Source organism: Vombatus ursinus, unplaced genomic scaffold (genome assembly GCF_900497805.2).
Source record: "Vombatus ursinus unplaced genomic scaffold, bare-nosed wombat genome assembly UNPS02000582.1, whole genome shotgun sequence".
Taxonomy (NCBI): domain Eukaryota; kingdom Metazoa; phylum Chordata; class Mammalia; order Diprotodontia; family Vombatidae; genus Vombatus; species Vombatus ursinus.
In genome coordinates this window covers 825,871-844,632 of record NW_020940360.1, presented here as the reverse complement: position 1 = coordinate 844,632, position 18,762 = coordinate 825,871, and the positions used below count along the sequence as shown (strand labels likewise).

General features: G+C 36.5%; 1 protein-coding gene across 3 annotated transcripts in view; it reads left to right on the top strand.

Annotated features, from left to right (window-relative positions):
- The first annotated feature begins 8,353 nt into the window (after positions 1-8,353).
- Positions 8,354-18,762, top strand: part of PHIP (pleckstrin homology domain interacting protein) — a 193,057-nt gene continuing 182,648 nt past the window's right edge. For 2 of the 3 annotated variants that reach the window (XM_027854734.1, XM_027854725.1), the window contains exons 1-4: positions 8,358-8,561; positions 8,669-8,727; positions 8,886-8,915; positions 9,120-9,179. In XM_027854734.1, the coding sequence (XP_027710535.1) occupies positions 8,522-8,561; positions 8,669-8,727; positions 8,886-8,915; positions 9,120-9,179 (189 nt within the window). In that variant the 5' untranslated portion in view covers positions 8,358-8,521. Of the gene's footprint in view, positions 8,562-8,668; positions 8,728-8,885; positions 8,916-9,119; positions 9,180-18,762 lie in introns of all 3 variants that reach the window. The other variant, XM_027854741.1, reaches the window with a different exon arrangement.

The window sequence follows — 18,762 nt, the reverse complement described above, 5'->3', positions numbered from 1 at the left end:
GTGATGAATAAAGAGAAGCACGGAAAGATGTATTTTAACAGATGCATGGTGAAGTAAGCAGAACCAAGAAAATAGTATACTGGAGCAATAGACATAGGAAGAACAATCACACACACAAAAATCAAAAGTGAATGTGTTAAAATTATAAAGATCAATCATGATTTGAATGAAGAGATATAAGAGGACAGCCCAAACCTACTGCTTTGTGGAATTGGAAAATCCACATGTGTTGCACATTTTTTGGGACTTTTTCAATGCTTTGATTGGTTGTACTGATTTTTTCCTTTTTCTTTTTTTTTAAATATACTATTTATTATATGGGATGTCTCTGAAGAGAGTAAGAGAAAATTATTAAGATGTAAAAAGTAAAAGACATCAATAAAAACTTATTTAAAAAAATGAATGTATGATGGGTGAAAAATTGGACTAGTTACACAGTGAGAGCTAGGGATAATAAATGGCCAATCATTGTACTTCACTTATATCCACACAATGTCAAGATAATGTGAGAAAGCCCCTAAGCAGATTGGATGGATCTCCTATAGCAAATTTATAGGAACATCTAGCTAGAATTGTGTGGGATTGTCAAACCTAGATATAATCTCCATTTTTGGAGGGAGGACACTCATAGATGAGATCACAGATTCATTGTAGCATCAGAATACTACATGCAGGGTACTATGCTAGGCATGCAAAACTACTAAAAACTAGTTCCAGACCTTGAGGAGCTTACCTTCTATTAACAGATACAAAACATGAACAGATAAGTAAATACAAGATAATTTGAGGAGGAAGAAAGCAGGGGCATTGGGAAAGTCTTGTGTACATGAGTTGAGACTTGAAGGAAGTTAAAGATTCTAAGAGGAAAAGGTGAGGAGTACATTCCATGTGTGGTATACTGTCTGTGGAAAAGTAGAGATGTAGGAAATGGAATACTGACTTTGGGGGGGAGCAAGTAGACCAGTTTTATTGAAATGTAGAGTACTTGAAGGGGAACAGTGTGTGGTAGATGTGAATGGAGAGAAGTAGACATATGAAAGAGATGTGGAGGTAGGACTGACAAGACTTAACTGATTGGACATGATGGGTCGATGAAAGTTGAGGATTATTTTAAGGTTGCAAACTTGAATACTTAGAAGGGTGATGTCGTCACCAACAGAAAAAGGAAGATCTAGCAAAGGAGAAATGAATTCCTTTGGGACATTTGGGAAAGGTGTCAAATTTTAGAATCAGAGGATTGACTGACTATTAATCCTAGCTCTATGTGACCTGGGCAAACTACTTAACTTGCCTAGTCCTCAATTCCTCATCGGGTTATTTGGTTAAAGACCTTCAAGACCCTTTCCAGCTCTATATTTATGATCCTATGACTCTGTTCAAATATTGTAGAGATAAATAGTAGATTATATTTTATTATACTTTCTACTAGTATATCCTATTGACAGAGCAATCAGGCGCAGGACTAAGGAAGTGTATTCTGCCTTGGTCAGATCACATCTAAAGTATTGCGTTCAGTTTTATCACAATTTAGGAAAGACATTAATAAACTGTACATTAATAAGCTTCTAGGGGGAGGCAACTGGAATACTAAAGGGTCTTTGATCATGATATAACAAGATCAATGAAAGTAACCAAGCATTTTTGGTTTGGAGAACACTTTGGTGGGCACATGATGGCTTTCCTCAAGTATCTGAAGGGCTGTCACATAGAAAAAGGATTAGAGTTGTTCTGTTTGGAACTAGAGGAAAAAACTAGGAATAATGGGTGAAGTTGGGAAAAAAGAATTTGTGGTAAAGAAAAACTTCCTAACAGTTAGACTACCCAAAAGTGAAATGGAATTTCTTGGGAAGCAGTCTTTGGCACCTTAAGCCAAAGCTTGATGACAACTTGTTGGATATGTTATAGAGGAGATCATTCAGATCAGGTGTTCAGATTACCAGCTGTCTTGTGATGTGCCTTCTCTTCTTGCTCTGAGATTCTAAATCTACTTTTGTTTTGTTGTAAACTTGAGTAGCAAATGGCAAATTTTGGTGAGCTTTTAAAAAGGGTGTTTACAACCATTTCACCTCCCTTGCCATTTTAAACACTTAAGCCTAAGAATGAAAAATTAAATGTGTATGTGTGTGTGGTGTATGTGTAAAGTCACTTCGATTCAATAAGTATTTATTAAGTGCCTGCTTGGTGTAAGACACAGGGATATTTGGGTCACACGACCCACAAATAGTGTTAGGTATGTACAGTCCCAGTTAAGTCATTTAAAGACTCTGGTCCTCAATTTTCAGAGAGCCGAGTTTGGAGTCAGAGGATCTGTTAGAATCCCAACTCTATTCCTTACTAGCGGTATGACCTTGAACAAGATTCTTACCATCTCTGGTCCTTGGTTTGTCTTCTATAAGATAAGGAGGTTGTATTAGATGACCTCAAAGGTAACTTCCAACTCTAAATCAAGGCTCCTATGAATTTATGCTTTTCCCTATCCACGACAGGATTTTTATGAGAATAAAATGAGATAATGTATATTAAGGGGTTTGTAACTATTTTGTAATGTATAAATATAAGTTGCTATTATTTCAGGGTTGACTGATTAGTTGTTAAGTCACCACAGATTAATTTAAAAATACCCGGAGTTTTGGGAGAAACAAGTGGTAAGGGACATGGAAATAACTGAGGCTATACTACTGAGAATAAATAGGAAAAAAAATACCAAGACTATACAAATAAATGTTGTGTGATCAAGACACTACCAAAGAAATGCATAGGAAGAAATGACCATTACAGGCTAAAAATACAGATTAAATATATGCTTGTTTCACACAAAATCCATCACCATGAATAATTATGAGTGAAACTGATCTCAACTCAGTGTATAGAGTACCAATATAATAAAAAATACTCCCCAAATTAAGTTATTTTTGTGGATAGGTGGTTCAATGCATAAAGTTCTGGAGTTGGAGTCAGGAAATAGGTCTGAATCCTACCTCTGACACCGACTAGCTGTGTGATCCTGGGCAAGTAACTTAACCTCTTTTGACCTTAGTTTCCTCATCTGTCAAATGGGGAAAATAGCACCTACCTCATAGGGTTGTTGTGAGGATCAAATGAGATGACACATGTAAAGTGCTTGGCAAATCTTAAAGTGCTCTATAAATTCTAGTTATTATTTCTCATATTGTTCCAATTCAAGATATTTAAAATATCTTGAAATAAAAATAGTTACAAGTTGTGATCTTGCTCTTTGAATTCTTTCCTCAAATAAAAACTTCTGCCTTGGTGGCACATTTTATCTTGGATTCTTCTTAGATGCTTATTATGTTAAGGTCTTTCACTAAGATCTCTATCTAAATCTTCCTCTTCTTTCTTTTACTTTTTCTCATGTCTCCAACTGTACGGTCAGCATTGCATGCATAAAGTCATGTAGGTACATTTCTCAAATTCCATTTTAAAATCACTTTGATGCCTTAATTAAAAGAAAAAAACTTACTAGAGTCTACCTCCAGTTATTCTCCTGTACCTCCTATTTAGGATAATCTATTGAGGTTCCATCAAGTATCTCCTCATGGTATTGCATGCTAAGAAAATTCTCCTTTGCTTTTCCTACCATCTGGAACAGCTTTTTCTACATCATCCATTGTGTCACTTCAAATCTTAGGGGACTATGTCTTAAAATTGTTTTCTGTCCTTTAATCTTTGTAATTATATGATTTGAAGCAACACAGTGTTTGGGTATACTGTTTATGTGAAAGAGAGAATGAAAACCATCATATGAAACATTTCATGAAGATTTGAAATTCTTGCGGAAAATAAAATCTATGAAAAAAGATCAAAAGCATTGGGATTATTGATCCTGGAGAAACTAAAAAGTGAATTAATAAAACATCTTTAAATATATGAGGGGTTATGTGAAAGTAGTTGTTAAGTTGATATTTTCCATTGAATAGGTAGTGTTAGATGGTAGAAACAGCACAGGATCTGGAATCAGGAAGATGTGTTCAACCCCTTCCTCAGATCCTTACTAGCAAAAAGACTTTGGGAAAGTCATAACCTTTCTCAGACTCAGTTTTCTCATCTGTCAAATGGGGATAACCTTATCTCTAGCACTTGTATCCCAGAGTTATTGTGTGCCAAAAATGAAATCGTATATTTAAACTGTTTTGAAACCTTAGAAGCACTACATAAAATGTCAGTTACTATTAGTGAGAATAGAACAGGAGGAAATGAGTTTGAACTTTAATGTGAGGATGATTAGTTACACATAAAAATTTCTCACATAGTGAATATTATTAAAGGATGGAATGGTTTATTGAAGGTGGCACACACCTTCCTTGAAATTCATTAAAAAATGGGGTATTTCTCGGTGATCTAGCTAGCTTGACTTTGGGTGTAATCTTTTTGAGGAAATAAAACAATGAACTAGATGGATCTCGTGGCTTCTTCTATATCGAGAGATTGGGGTCAGTGAAGAGATATGGGAGTTTTGAACATTTAATTTGTTGAACAGGACCTTGTCAGAAAGTTTAACCATCTCTAGGGACAATGCTGTTATCCTACACTTCTGGCTCTATACTTTTATTTCAAAAGTCAAAACAGAATTTTGAAACTCCTGATTCCTCCAAATTACAATACTTTTAAAAGTTTATGGCTTGTATTTGTTTAAAAAAATCCTAAAATAATCCCATTTGCCAAAGTATCCAAGTAGGCCAGAAGCCAAATCTCACAAAATACAATTCTAGCAAATTTGTAATAAAATTAAGAATTTAAGTCTTTCAGAGCCTATCATCATAATAACACCTCCAATAGTGAGTTATATGTAAAATTTTAAATTCCAATAAGATAGTTTATTAGGTAAGGCTTTAAGTTTTCTTATACAGAACATGTCAATAAGAAGGATAGCTTTTGCTAGTTGTTGTATTATGTAACTTTACTCAGTGGATTTCCACTTTTGTTTTAAAAGCCTTATAAAAGAGACATATATGTTCAACAACTTATTTTAATTTTGATTAGTTTGAAGGAAAAAATAGTAACCTCCTTAAACTAGCACAAATAAGCTAAAATCTTTTTTAGTCATAATTTGATTTTTATCCTTAAAACCTTTTGGCAAAAGAAACAGCTGAGAAAGTAATAGTTAAGTCTTCATGATAGGGGAATGAATAGAGTTGTGCTTTAGGATAAGCTATCTCCTCAAATTAAACATATCATCAAGTGGAAAAGAAGAGTATATTTGTAGTATGTGCATAATTTGTAATACTTTAAAAACAGAAATGAATCTTGTATTTAAGGTCAACATTCAGAAATAAGTTTTGTATTCTGAAGACATTCAAAAGAAGTTAATGAATTATTTTCATTACTATAGGAACTGGTAAAATTCTAATGTCCGATTCCAAGCAGAAATAATTTCACATCTTTTTTGTTATAAAAAATGTAATTTTAAACCTAGAAACTAAGCTATCTTAGAATAATTTTAAAATAACTTTTCCAACACAACTGGATCTTAATGTATTTTGCATTGCTTTACCACATGGTTTAGCAAACATTTTAATAACAGAATATAAAATGTCTTGAAATAGGTATTTTCAAAAAAATGAATGACAAAAATTGTGTCAAGGTTATTTAGAAGGCAATCAAAACAACAGAAAATTCTAAAGGTTAATTTTCCTAAAATGGTCTTAGAATACAAGTATCAGAACACTTTAAAAAAAGCTACTGCAGCTCCTAAATGGAAAGACATACCTGAAATTTCTAGAGTATCTTCCTAAATTTACATACCACCAAGAAGATACATATGGAAAACTTTAATCTCTGTGTTTTTATATTTGCTTTCACCATTTCTTTTCTATTCTCTTGTGGAATCAAATATCAATAAGCATCAGACTAACGCAAAACAAGTAATAAAAAATGAAAACCCAAAACAATCTATAATTACAACGAAGCATTTATTTGAAAGAAATTGGTACTACATCAATTGTTAAGATTATTCTAAGTATATACTTCCTAAAAATAAGAGAATAAAATATATGGCAGTTAATCACAGAAGTAGCAAAATGGCAATAAAGCACACAAAATGTCCATCTTTTCAAGCTTAAACATCCCTTCTAGAACCAGGTTGCTAGTAATTATAATAGTTTAAAAGAAATTAATGGCTTATACAATAATACAATGCAAATATTGTTAGTATTTAAAAGAAAGGACATTGCATATCAATAAAAGGTTATTACTCTGATAATTTAGACTTTACAATAACAAGTCATTGTAGCCATTTTTTATTATAATCAGAATGAATTATAAAAGGCAATCATTGTACTCAAGTATCCACAGGGCTTCATTTTCGGGCCCCCCACCAAATACATATTCAGCCCTGGATGTTTTAGTTGTGTCTTACACAGTTGCAGTCTTCACGGAAGCTGAGGGGCGGTTGCAGCACCAAGTGTTTCCCACCAGGAATGTTAGGAGCCAGGCTGGGTACAAGGCTTGAGGTAAGAATCCAGAAAACCAGAGTTCAGCTTCTAGGGTCCTAGTCCCACACATAAGCACCTCCAATCTTTTAAACCAGTCCTATAAAAAATACTGTTTATTACCTAGAATGTCAATGGAGAATCTTTTGTTAAATGTTAACAAAAGAATGCTTATTCCAGTTCCCCTTTAAACATCTACCTCTTTCATTTTCAAATGTTTAACTCCAGTCTCTTTTGGAAAGTGCTTAAATCATTTGGAGATAAATATTACTTATTGCTCTTTTCTAACAAATGGCATTTTCCATTGTTTGCATAAATTTCACCCATGTTCGTTTTCTTTTTTTTTTTTTAACAAGGCCCATATCCTCATCAGCGAAACTCCGATGAATGATTTAGCATACAAAACCCAGTAATTGCATACTAATTTGCGAAAGATTTAAAAAATACTTTTTGGGATGTTTTTTCAGCAAGTCTTTGCTTGCCTAACAGTAAACAGGAATGGTTTCGACCTTAAATTAGGAGTCATTTGTCAGCATAACTTTAAGTCAACTATACAATATATACATAATTTAAATCATTTAATCACTAAATACATTGGCCAAACTGTATTATACTCTTTTAAGATCCTTCGTTAGGTTATCGGTTTATCACTAAATTACTGCCAGTTCAGCTGTAGGTACATATTAACGTCTCTTTGCTTTTCCGTAGATTAACATTATTTTCTTCTTGCGAATATTCGGAAAAGCTTTTCGATTCCTAAATACCAAATCTCTGATCAGCTGTCCCCCAGCCCTATTATAATGAAAATAGCATTTTAAGTGCAAATAAGGAGTTTAAAAGCGTCGTTCTTAGAACCAAAGCAAAACACACGCACACACAAAAAAACACACAACCCACCAAAAACAACCATTTTACAATTTGTACTTAAGGCATTGGCAGTAATACAAGAAATATACAGAGATAAGCTCTAGCAAGTAACGGGCTTGCAAAAAAAATTTTTTTACTGCTTAACAAAAAGCAGCCTGAGCCTCTATTGCAATATACAGCACTTCCAATAAATTACACAACACTTGCACAGGCTGCAGAAATAACGCAGGACAAGACTTACACAGATGCCAATCCGCAGCATTTATACACATGCACATGGGTAAGAGACAGAAACCAAACACTATCATTCAACTCAGGGAGGGTAGCTCAATCTTGAGTTTGTTCAATGTGTGTGTGTGTATGTGTGTCTTATTTATGTGTGAATGTGTGGACGCCGTGTGTGCGCGCGTGAGAGTGAGACCCATCCTCAGGGCATTTTCCCCCCTCTCTGGGCAGTTTTGCTTCATTTGTTTCCTATTTCTGCTACATTGAAACTAACTTCCATCTCAGCCCCAGTCAGAGGCGCTGAATAGAACCTGTGCTACGGCTCCGTGTGCGTCATATCCCTCCGCGGAGCCGTCCCTCCCCCGAATCAATCCCTCCACAGAGAAAGCGTTTTCCAGCCAACCAACGGCCGCTGCTCCGACATCTTCTCCTAACTGGAAATAAATAAATAAATCGATCTACTGGGGCGGGGGGGGGGGGGGTGGGAGCGGGGAGGCGGGGAATCAGGCCGAGCGAGGCTGCTGCTGCCGCCTGGGAAAGGAGTGTGTATGAGCGCGCAAGCTAGGGAGGTTGTGGTGGGAGAAGGATACTTTTCCCTATTTTTTAACCCCCTTTTGAAGTTGAGTGGAGGGAGCCGTGCGGAGACGATCAGGGTGGGAGGAAACCCCAAGACCTAAGCTTAGCCCGGGCTCGGCGGCAGGGACTCTTTTCTGAGGCGGAGGGATCTCTGTGGCGGAGGTGGCGGGCGGGTTGCTGCCGCTGCCGCCGCCGCCGCCGCTGCCTGTGAGTTGTTGTTTCCTCCTCCTCCTCCTCCGCCGCCGCCTCCTCCTCCGCTGCTGTTGGTTGAATGGTGGAGCTGAGGCTCTGGCTGGGGAACACACAGTGACAGCTACAGGGCAGGCAGGCAGGCGGCGGCGCCGTCCCCGCTTCCCGTCCTCGGCGGGGGAACCCCGCCAGTGGCCCCTAAGTGACCAATAAACATGTCTTGTGAGAGCAAAGGCCTCTCGGAGCTGCGATCGGGTAAGTGGGGAGGCTGCAGGCGCCGCTGGCACGGGGCGCGTCCGTCCCCAGCGCCCCTAGCCCGGCGCTGAGCTGTGTCTCTCCCCTCTCCCCTTGTCCCCGCACAGAGCTCTACTTCCTCATCGCCCGGTTCCTGGAAGATGGACCCTGTCAGCAGGCGGCTCAGGTACGGGGCTGCGGGCGGACGAGCGAGAGGCGGCGGCGGCGGCGCGCCGCCGCGGGGCTGGGGCCGGGCCGGGGTGGGGGAGGGAGGGAGGCCGCGGGCTGCGGGGGTCGAGGAGGGCGGCCAAGCAGCGTCCCCCCACCCCGCTTTTGTTGTTGCAGGTGCTGATTCGAGAAGTGGCCGAGAAGGAGGTAAGAGAAGGCGGCGGTGGCGGCGCTCTGCGGCGGCTCACCCAGCCCGGGCTGCTGCCGCTCCCTGCCGCCGCCGGGGGGAGGAGGGCGGCGCGGCGGGCCCGGGCGGGCCGGGGTCGGCGCGGGGGGGGGCTCAGGGGTGGGGGTCAGCTGGGAGGTGGGGGTCGAGCAGAGGCTGATGTTGGGGTGTTTTCCCCCTCACAGCTGTTACCCCGGCGAACTGACTGGACGGGGAAAGAGCATCCCAGGACCTACCAGAATCTGGTGAGAGATTCCCATCGCGATGCGAAAAAACTTTTCCCCGAGTCAAATAAAAATTGAATTTCCCGCAATTTTTTACAGGGACAAAAACTTGGCTAAAAAAATCGCGAAAGCTTCAAAGGCATCGGGAAGGGTTGGGAGCTCAACACGGGACAGGCGCGGGGTTGGGGTCAGGGGTACCCGCACCCCAAGATCAGAGGGGCTGCGGACAATTAATTTGTGATATTTTGTTAATGTGCTAGAAATAAAGATACGTCATGAATGTTGTGCAGTGAAAGAGCTGGAGGAGGAGGGACTAGAGCGCGCTTCCGCGAGAGAGCGCGGACGCGGGAGCGCGCACCAGAGAGTCAGGCGGCCAGGAGGGCGCGCTCTCATTTCTCCATGCGCTGTTGCTGCTGCTGCTGCTGCTGCTGCTGCATACATACATAGCTCGGCTTCTCTCCTCTTTCTCTCTCTGCCTTTTCCCTTCTCTCTCTTTCTTTTCCCCCTTTTTCTCTCCTCTCTTTCCCAGCTCTTGATTCACTCTCTCCTCTATCTCTCCCTTTTCCTTCACACAATAGCTGGTGACTAACTATTCTAAAGTGGCATTAGCATTTCACACAAGAAAAGGCTGTTAAGCTTAAATAAAATCAGCAAGAAATTACCCCCAACCCCCCCTTTTTTTTTTCCTTTGCTTAAATTCAAATCTGGAAATTTGGGGGGAAATTAAAATGTAGGATGAGTACAGCCAGCTAGCCACACATTTATTTGCTGTCAGAGTTTTTACTGGTCCATGACAGAACGGCAGTATACATTTATAAATATGATTTGTGGGTTATATATAGCACATATATGGTGAATGTGCATATCCATGTTTAACTTGATACATTACTGTCACCAAAGTGTTCAGATCCTCAGCCTTTTGAAGTTCACTCTGGGATGAAACTTGAGTAAAATTTCCCATCTTTTTCTATTGTGTGATTCTGACTTTCAAAAGTTTTTTTTTTAAAAAATATCTACTTCTCAATTGTCCCTCCAAAGAATATTCCATAGTCTCTACAACTATAATTTTAGGGAAAGCATGAAAAGATCCTACCCTTTTGCCCTGTACTTTCCTCAGTTACCTGGTATTTGCTTTTAGGACAAAGACTCAAAATTTCAACCAATTTAGGTTTTCCTTAAGTTGTGGTCATTCACCACTATTTTCCATAGCTACTTTTTCTTTTTGATTGTGGTGTAGGCATTAATTTGACCAATAAAACTACTATTAGATTACTTTAGGTTCTCTTTGAGCCTTTAAAAATTGTTAAAAGTCAACATTCACAAATTTAAACTTTGAAACAATTGAAGATGCATATTAGATTTTGAATACTCAGTAATAACTAATCCCCTAACCCCAGGCAAAACGTGGTAGAAATAGGTAGCGTTCTTGATTTTGAGGAACATTGTTTCAGCTTTAATATATGAAAACAAATATGGAACAGTTTCCGTTCTTTACCACCTGAGTTTGGATATAATCCTATACCCATTGATATCATTTAAAGTGTGTGTTTTACAGGTTCTCCTCAAGATTTAGTCCACTTGCCATGAATGTTTCTTTTTGCCTGTAATTTTTCATTTTGCCACCCAGAGAAATATTGAGATACCAAAAGGGCATCTGATTTGACTTGGGAGGGCATGGATTTTGACTTGTTCTCTTTTGAATATATAGGTATACTGTGTTTGGTGTAATGTTGTTTGGTTTTCGTTTTTATTGGATTTCTGATGTTTCTGCGGTAATATTTGTGTGAACTCTTGTTATATCTTGGAAGTTATGTTTACATACTGCCTGATTACTTTTGTGTACTCAAAATGAAAAGCATAATTTACCTACAAAATATAACATTTAATTTTATTTTGTAGATTTTGTATGTTTTGGTGAGAACTGTTTGTGATGTTTTTTCTAGATGAGGGTGATAGTTATGCTATCAGGTAAAGTGATTTTCTTAAGTAGAGAAGTTGTAGTATTGAATTTAAATATGTAAAAATATTCCAGATTAGAAATTAGCTATAGAATACACACATTGAATATAATGCTAAAGTTAAAAAAATCTTTATTGATAGTAACTGTTTGGATCACAATAATTATGACTAAAAGAGTAAGCAGTGGTCTAGGAGTCCTTCAAAAAATTTTTATACATGATCTTTAAAATCCAGGGTTTTGTTTTTTTCTTCAAGTTTAATGTGAATATCCATGAGAAATAAAGCTTATCCTTGATTTGAAGGATTTTTTTTTCGCTTTCAAACCCCTAAAATTTGGACATAAATACGTATCTTCAATTTCAAAACTTTAAATGAAACTTTTTGCTTTTTAAATGTTTGGAAGGTGGATTAAGAAGAATTTACTATAGGCCAGGTTACTTAACATTTTTAGTTTATGATGAACATTTTAATGCATGGCATACTTAGTGATTTCACCACCAAGTATTTTCCCTCCAGTAACATGTATCAAAAGATCTCCCTCGTGTTCTTATACATGCATGATTTTTTGGTGTTTTTAGTATCCTGGAGGTGTACAAGTATCTTCTTGCTACTTGACCAGTCTGCTTCATTTTTCATTAATACATGCCATCAGTGATGTCTTTTACACTACCTTAAGTTAAACAGGCAAAATGTTGGTAAGATTCTGCACTCCGTATGTCTTTTATACTGCTCTTTGGGTTCCTTATGATTTTGATTTTTCAGAAATAGTGATGTTCCTAAAATCCTCAAACAAGGCCAACTCAGGGCAAATGTAGAAAAAGGAAGAAATTCCTGATCTGAGCATACAGTTAGGGAAATACTCTTTTCCTGTTTATTTTGTTTACTTAGTTCAGATAGTGAAACTGGTTGGTTTACCATCGTTTTCAAGTTTTTTTAAGCTTACGCAGTGATGTTTGTGTTTAGATTTGTAGTTCTTTAGCTGAGGTGAGATTAAGTTTCCTAGACTAGAGTTTGGACTCTTGAATTTTTTTGAACTGATCCTGCAATTTCATAAATGGAGGTAAGTCCCAGTGAGGAACTCCTTTACTAATGTACATCAGCATCTTCTCTGCTAGATGTAGTTTTAGAGTGGCCTGGGGTCACTGAAAGGTTCAGTAATTTCCTTGGAGTCGCATAGTCAGTGTTCTTCAGAGACCTTGAATCCAGGTCTTTCTGACTCCAAAGCTAGCTTTTTATGCACTGGACCATATTGCCCTTACTTTTTATTACGATTGCAGTTTTAGCTAGCAAAACCATTTTGGGGGTTTTTTTTGAGCTATTTATGTTTTTCTAAAATTATTACAAAAAGGATTCATACTCTTGTGGAGGGCTTCTTTACTCTTAATTTCACGCCACAGAAGGTTTCACTTTGAGGGGAACTGTTGCCAGGTACCTAGGACCTAATTTGGTGTTGAGTCTTAAAACTTTCCAAGTACTAAACCTTGAAAGTTAAAAAAAAAAAAAAAAGTTTTCTTCATATGTATATGTGTGTGTGTCTGTGTATGAATGTGTCATCCCAGGTTATAAAAAGAAAGTTAACTTAGAATTGTACACAAAACACAGTAAATGCCTTTACATTTGGTATAGATTTGCCATGATTAAAATGTTTAATTTTTGTAAGTTACTGATGATTTTTGAACAGTAATAAAATTAAAAATAAGTAGTCAAAAATAATTAAGTCAAATAATTGAAGAGTATAACATTTGTATTTAACGTACTATGAATTGTGAAACTATAGTTTTTAAAATGATTTTGAGATTTTCAAAAAAGATTTAAATATAAGATTATAAGTAATTTTAATATAGCATTGATAAATTACATACAGGCTCAAAAAGTTCAGATGGGAAATCTGCCTTTCCAGATTTTCATTTTTTAAAATTATATATTTAACAGAATTTTAAGACTTAAAATTTTCTTTTTCAGTCAGAATTGGCTTAAATACTGGTTTCCTTTGAGTCTACTAAAGAAATGATGAGAATGATTGTCTCTAGGCTAGTAGACTTTATTTTTTCATCTTATATTGCCCTAGTAAAAAGATAGGCCTTATTGTAGGGCAGCTTACTGAAAGAATTTGTTCTGTCATACCTTTACGTTTAATCAACTCTCTTTGTGAGAGTTAAAGTATTTTGAATATAGAGAAGAAAAAACGTATTTCGTTGGAGGAGAGGAGTTGTGACTTATCATTTTATGCATGAAGAATCCTAATCTAGGTGATTTTTACTGTTAGAAACTAGGCTCTTCCCCACCATTAAACAAACAATTCAAGCACATTCTGTGATTCCCAGTACTCTCCTAAATGAGTGAAAATTGACTTTACCCTACAGGGGAAGTTCTGTCTACTCATGTGTTGTTTCCCCTATCCCTGTAGTCTCAAGTGTGTCCTCACTCTCCACCTCCCCCCCCCCAGCCAATAATGTTAACCTCATATGTGTTTTTACTTAAGTTTAAAAGTACTGTGTTGTGTTGAATCCTGTTTTTCAAGTTTGTGTTTCAAAAGTATTCCATTTTTAGATATTACATGTAGATCAATTAGATTTTATGTTTGGGACATCGTTATTACATATTCCAATTACTACTTTGAAGAATAATGACTAATTTAGATTTTTTAAAATCATGTTTATAGTGTAGTTATTTCCCAAAATCAGAGGTATGGTTGTGTAAAATAATATACAAAATAGTTTAAAAACCTTGAAGAAAGTAGGAATTCAGTTGAAGATACAAGCAGAATCACAGATACATTAGTCTGACTAATAAGATGTTGACTGACTTTTCTGAGTGAATTTACATCATAAAATATTTAGTTGTGAGTGTTTTGGATTAACGGATATTAAAGCTTTTTGCTTTTGATAAGTAGAAAGCTGTTGTCATGAGATGGTAGTTTGGATTATATGAAAGGATCTTGCTCTTGCAGTCTGGTTCCTTTTGACCAGAGATTTGGGAATTTAAAAACCATAGTAGTTTGTATTCTTTAAGACTTTCTTGATGGGCAAGTGTTGTGTCTTTGGTTTTGTCATTTTGTTATCTATCTCAAAATTAGAATGAATTTCTTGTAAAATTTTCTGGTGATGAGAATTTCTGAATTTGTCGTTCCTCTTTTGAGGCCGTAAGTTATGTGAGTGTTATGAACATCAAGCATTTATCATTTAGAATTCCTTACAATACAGATCACGAATATTGTCGTCCCCCGCCTTTTTTTGTTTTACATTTCCCCTAGTTTTTTTAATTGGCATTTGCGGTTTATGTAAATGTAAACACAGAATTTAGTATTTAATAAAGGAATGAATTTTTTTCTGGAAAAATTCCAGTTAAATTGAATACATGATGTTCTTGGAAAGTGATTATCTTTTGCTGATGTTTATATCTAAATTGACTAACATTTTAGACAAGTTACTGTGAGCTTCTTTAAATGAATCTTATTTTACAGAGAAGCATGTATGTTACGGTGTTCTTTTAAGATATGTAAGACTACTAATTAAGTATACCTTAAAATGGATTTTTTTTTAGAAATAATAATAACTTGCTTTTGCATAGTACTTTAGTCTTTACAGAATACTTTTCTTTTTCATAGTAATTCTGAGGCAGATAACTTGAGGTATTAATATCCCTGTTTTATAGACAAGAAACATTCTATTAGAGGTAAAGTGATTTGTGTAGTAATTGTTTGAGGTGGAATTTAAACATAGCTTTTCTGTACCAAAACTGGAGACCTGGCACTTGGCATAGTGGCTAGAGAACTAGCCTTGAAATCAAGAAGACCTGGGTTTGAGCTCATCTTTTATGTATACTAATTTTGTGTGACCCAGGATAAATTATCTTTTAATTATAATTATTAAATTATTATCTCAGTGCTTTCTTTAAACAACTCTCTAAGACTATATATAAGTAGCTATTTCCTCACCTGGGAATTCCTTAAACCAGTGAAATCACAAGTGTACTCCCTGTTCCTATCTGATTCTAAGCTGTGCTCTTTCTGTTATACTGTACATTATTGAATCCATTGAGTCAGTACTTTTCATAGTATCGTATTTTTTAAATTGATATACTGATTTAGAAATTTTACGCTTTAAAGTTTTGGAAACCAGAGTGATGTTAGTACTTTTGTAAGTTTCTAACTAGATTGTAGTTTACATTGCTTTCAGAGGAGATGCTGCTGACAAAATAGTAGATGACTATATAAAAGCAACTTAATTCAGTATTTAAAATACATATCAGCAGTATTTGTGAGTATTTGTGGAGTATTTTAGCTGCTATACAACTTTAGGATTTTATGTATAGAATTTTAAGAATTGAAGAAAATAATGTAATTGAGTATATTTTCCTTTATAATGTCTTATAATTAAGAATTACTGAAATAAAGCAATTACCAAGATTATTTTTCAAATACTCATTTATCAAATATTTTAAAATCTATTTGATCATTCCCTCCATTGAGCAATAGCAAGATAGATGGCAGATATTTTGTTAGAGGGTACAAGAGGAAGGAAAAAGAGAGAAGAGGTTGGTGTTTTAATAATGCTCAAGAATGGTCCAGCAACTGCTCATCTGTTCCAGCAAAGTTTTGCTGCCGCAGGAATGACTCTGTGGATGTCCCAGGTCATCACTTGGATCATATACCTGTACTGTCCATGGTTTTGGCAGAGCTGGACCTGGGGGTGGAGGTGGGTAGGAGGGGGTGAGGGAGAGATAGAGATCACTTCCTGTTTTAGTTCTTGTCCACAGAAATAATAAATTCTAGATAAATTTGGTCCTTAAATATATGTAGTAATGATTTACCAAAATGGATTTTCTATCATTGTTTATGAGATATTATTTCAAGTATGTGATTTGCATTTGAAACCACTGAAAATAAAACTGACTGGTTTATTTAATTTTTGAAATGTTTAAGCATTTTTAGGCTTTTCCATTTTAAACCAAAAGTAGTATTAAACAATATAACTTTGCAAATAGGTGTAGTTAGAAAAAAAATAGAACAGCATAAATCAAGTTTTCAAATAATTTACTTGTCAGATTAGCATTTGGGTATCACTTAGGCAAAGATTGTTTAGCTTGGAAAGGAGATGTTTTCCTTGATATTGACTTTTTTTAGATTATCAAACATCTGACAGTTTGGAAAATAAACCTTAGTGCATCTTTTAACAGTTTCAGACAAATACTCATCACACTTTTCCTGTCCAGCCCACATCTGGAGTATTATACCAAGTTATGGACTTAACTGTTTTATTGAGATATATTGACAAGCTGGATGATAAGAGGGCTTGAAAGTATATGATAACAAGGACCAATTGAAAGAACCGATGCCTGGGGAAAAGAAGACCATGGAAGGTCACTGTGTTTTGTCTCTAAATAAGATTATGATGCAGAAGAATTACTAGACTTCTGCTTCATCCCACAGCTCCAAATTAAGGGCTGTAGTAGAAATTATAAAGCTAAAAATTGCAGAGAAATATGATAAAACTTTATAACAATTAGAACTATGTAAAAGTTGTTTGCATTTCCTGAGTAGTTGGTTTTCTTGTTACTGGAGTTTTTTAAATTGAGACTGTATTCTTTTATATTATATTATATCGTATATATTATACTGTGTTCTTAAGAATACTGTAGAGGAGAGATTCATGTTTCAAATAGGGAGTTAGCTAGGTGACTTCTTAAGAACTTTCCTAAAATCTTACAAGTTTGAGTTTCAAGATTCTGTTCATAGTAGTTCTATGTAATGTGTATCCTAATGATTCTAAAAAAAGATCTTTCTTACCATTTTAATAGAACATAAGTTTTTTTTGTTGTTGTTTTTTTGGGCAAGGCCCCTCTCACTTTTGTATTTTTATGCCCTGTATTTAGCATAGTGCCTGACACATGATAAGTATTTAACAAGTGCTTGTGTGAAATGCTGGGAGAATAGTGAGAAAATGTTATCATATAATAGTTGAAAATCATTTCTTTCCAACATTATTCCTGGATGGGGGATAAAAGTTCCAAACTGAAGAGTCAGGAAGACTTCGTTTTGACTCCTGCATCTGACATAAAATTACTTGATCTCTCCCACTCTCAGTTTCCTTAATCTGTCAGAATGAGGATAAGACTTGTAATACCTACTTTGTAGAGTTGTGAATCCTGCATGATGTAATATATATAAAGCACTTTGTAAATTTAAAAACATTTAAAAGTTATATATCAGAGCTGCCTAAAATAATAAAATTCAACTTTTTAAATATGTGCTACAGTTCACAACATTAGAAAAGTCTCTTAATTCAGATCAGAAGCATTTATTGATGACCTGCTATGTGCCAGGCACTGTTCTAGGTACTGGAGAATCAAAGATTAAAAAAAGCAAAATAGATCATGCCTTAGAGGAGCTCAGATTCTGTTGGGGCATGTGGGAGGAGTAAGATGTAATCCACTTTGGTGATAGCCACGGTGGTCAGGCAAGGTGTCCTGTGGGAGGTAGCACTGGAGTTATACTTTGACAGACGTTAAGGAGCTGGAAGCAGAGGTGAGACTGAAAAGGCAAGAGATGAAATATTGTAATCTGGTAACTGCATTAGAACAATTTAGTTGGAATGTAGCATGGTAGATGGGGAGGATCAGATTATAGAGTGCTTTAAATGTCAAGAAGAGTTTATATTTTATCCTGGAGTAGGGTAATGTTATGGTCAGATCTGTGGTTTAGGAATACCAGTTTGGCAGAAAAATGAGTGGATTGGAGACTGGTTATAGGGACACCAGTTAGGAGGCTGTTTCAGTAGACTAGGCAAGAGGTGATTGAGGGCTTGAAATAGCATCGTATCTAAATGAAGAAAAGGAAGGTATATAGGAGTCATGTGGAAGTAGAATCAATAGGACTTGGCAAGTGATTGTATATTGGAGGATTAAGAAGAGGAAAGAATCAGTGCTTCTGAGGTTGTGAACTGGATGGTTAAAAGGGTTGCTGTATTCTTGACACATGGAGAATTCAGGGAAATTGATGGATTTGGGGGGAAAATATGGAGTTCTATTTTGGACATGTTGAGTTTGAGGTACCTGTGGGACTACATACAAATGTCCAGCAAACACATGGTATTGTGAGATGGGAGCTCAGGAAAGAAATTAAGACTAAGAATGTAGATTTTGGAGTAATCTACTTAGAAATCAAACAATATTTTGGGAGATTTTGCAAAGGAAACTGAAAAAAGACATCGAGACAGAAGCAGAACTAGGAGAGTACGCAGTCATAAAAACCCCAGGAGGAGAGAATACAAGGAGGAAAGCGTGGTCAACAATGTCAAGCTGCTGAGGAGGGGAAGAAATAGGATGACTTGAGAAAAAGCCATTAGGTTTAATGGTTAGGAGAGCTTTGATAATTTTAGTGATAGCAGTTTGACTTGTGGTGAGATTGTAAGCCAGATTATGAGGGGTTGAGAATTGATTGGGAGGTGAGAAAATAGAGGCTTTATTGTGTGTCTAAAAGCAACAAGAAACAGCATTTTATTGGATATTTGGTTACTTTATAATGCAATGCTTATGATAAGCATTTGCAAAAATACTACCATGAAAGTATATCTGACTGCCGTTGTTAAGGGCAGCACCTTATTTTCCCTTTTAGATTTCACTTCTTGAGATCCTTTTGGTTCCT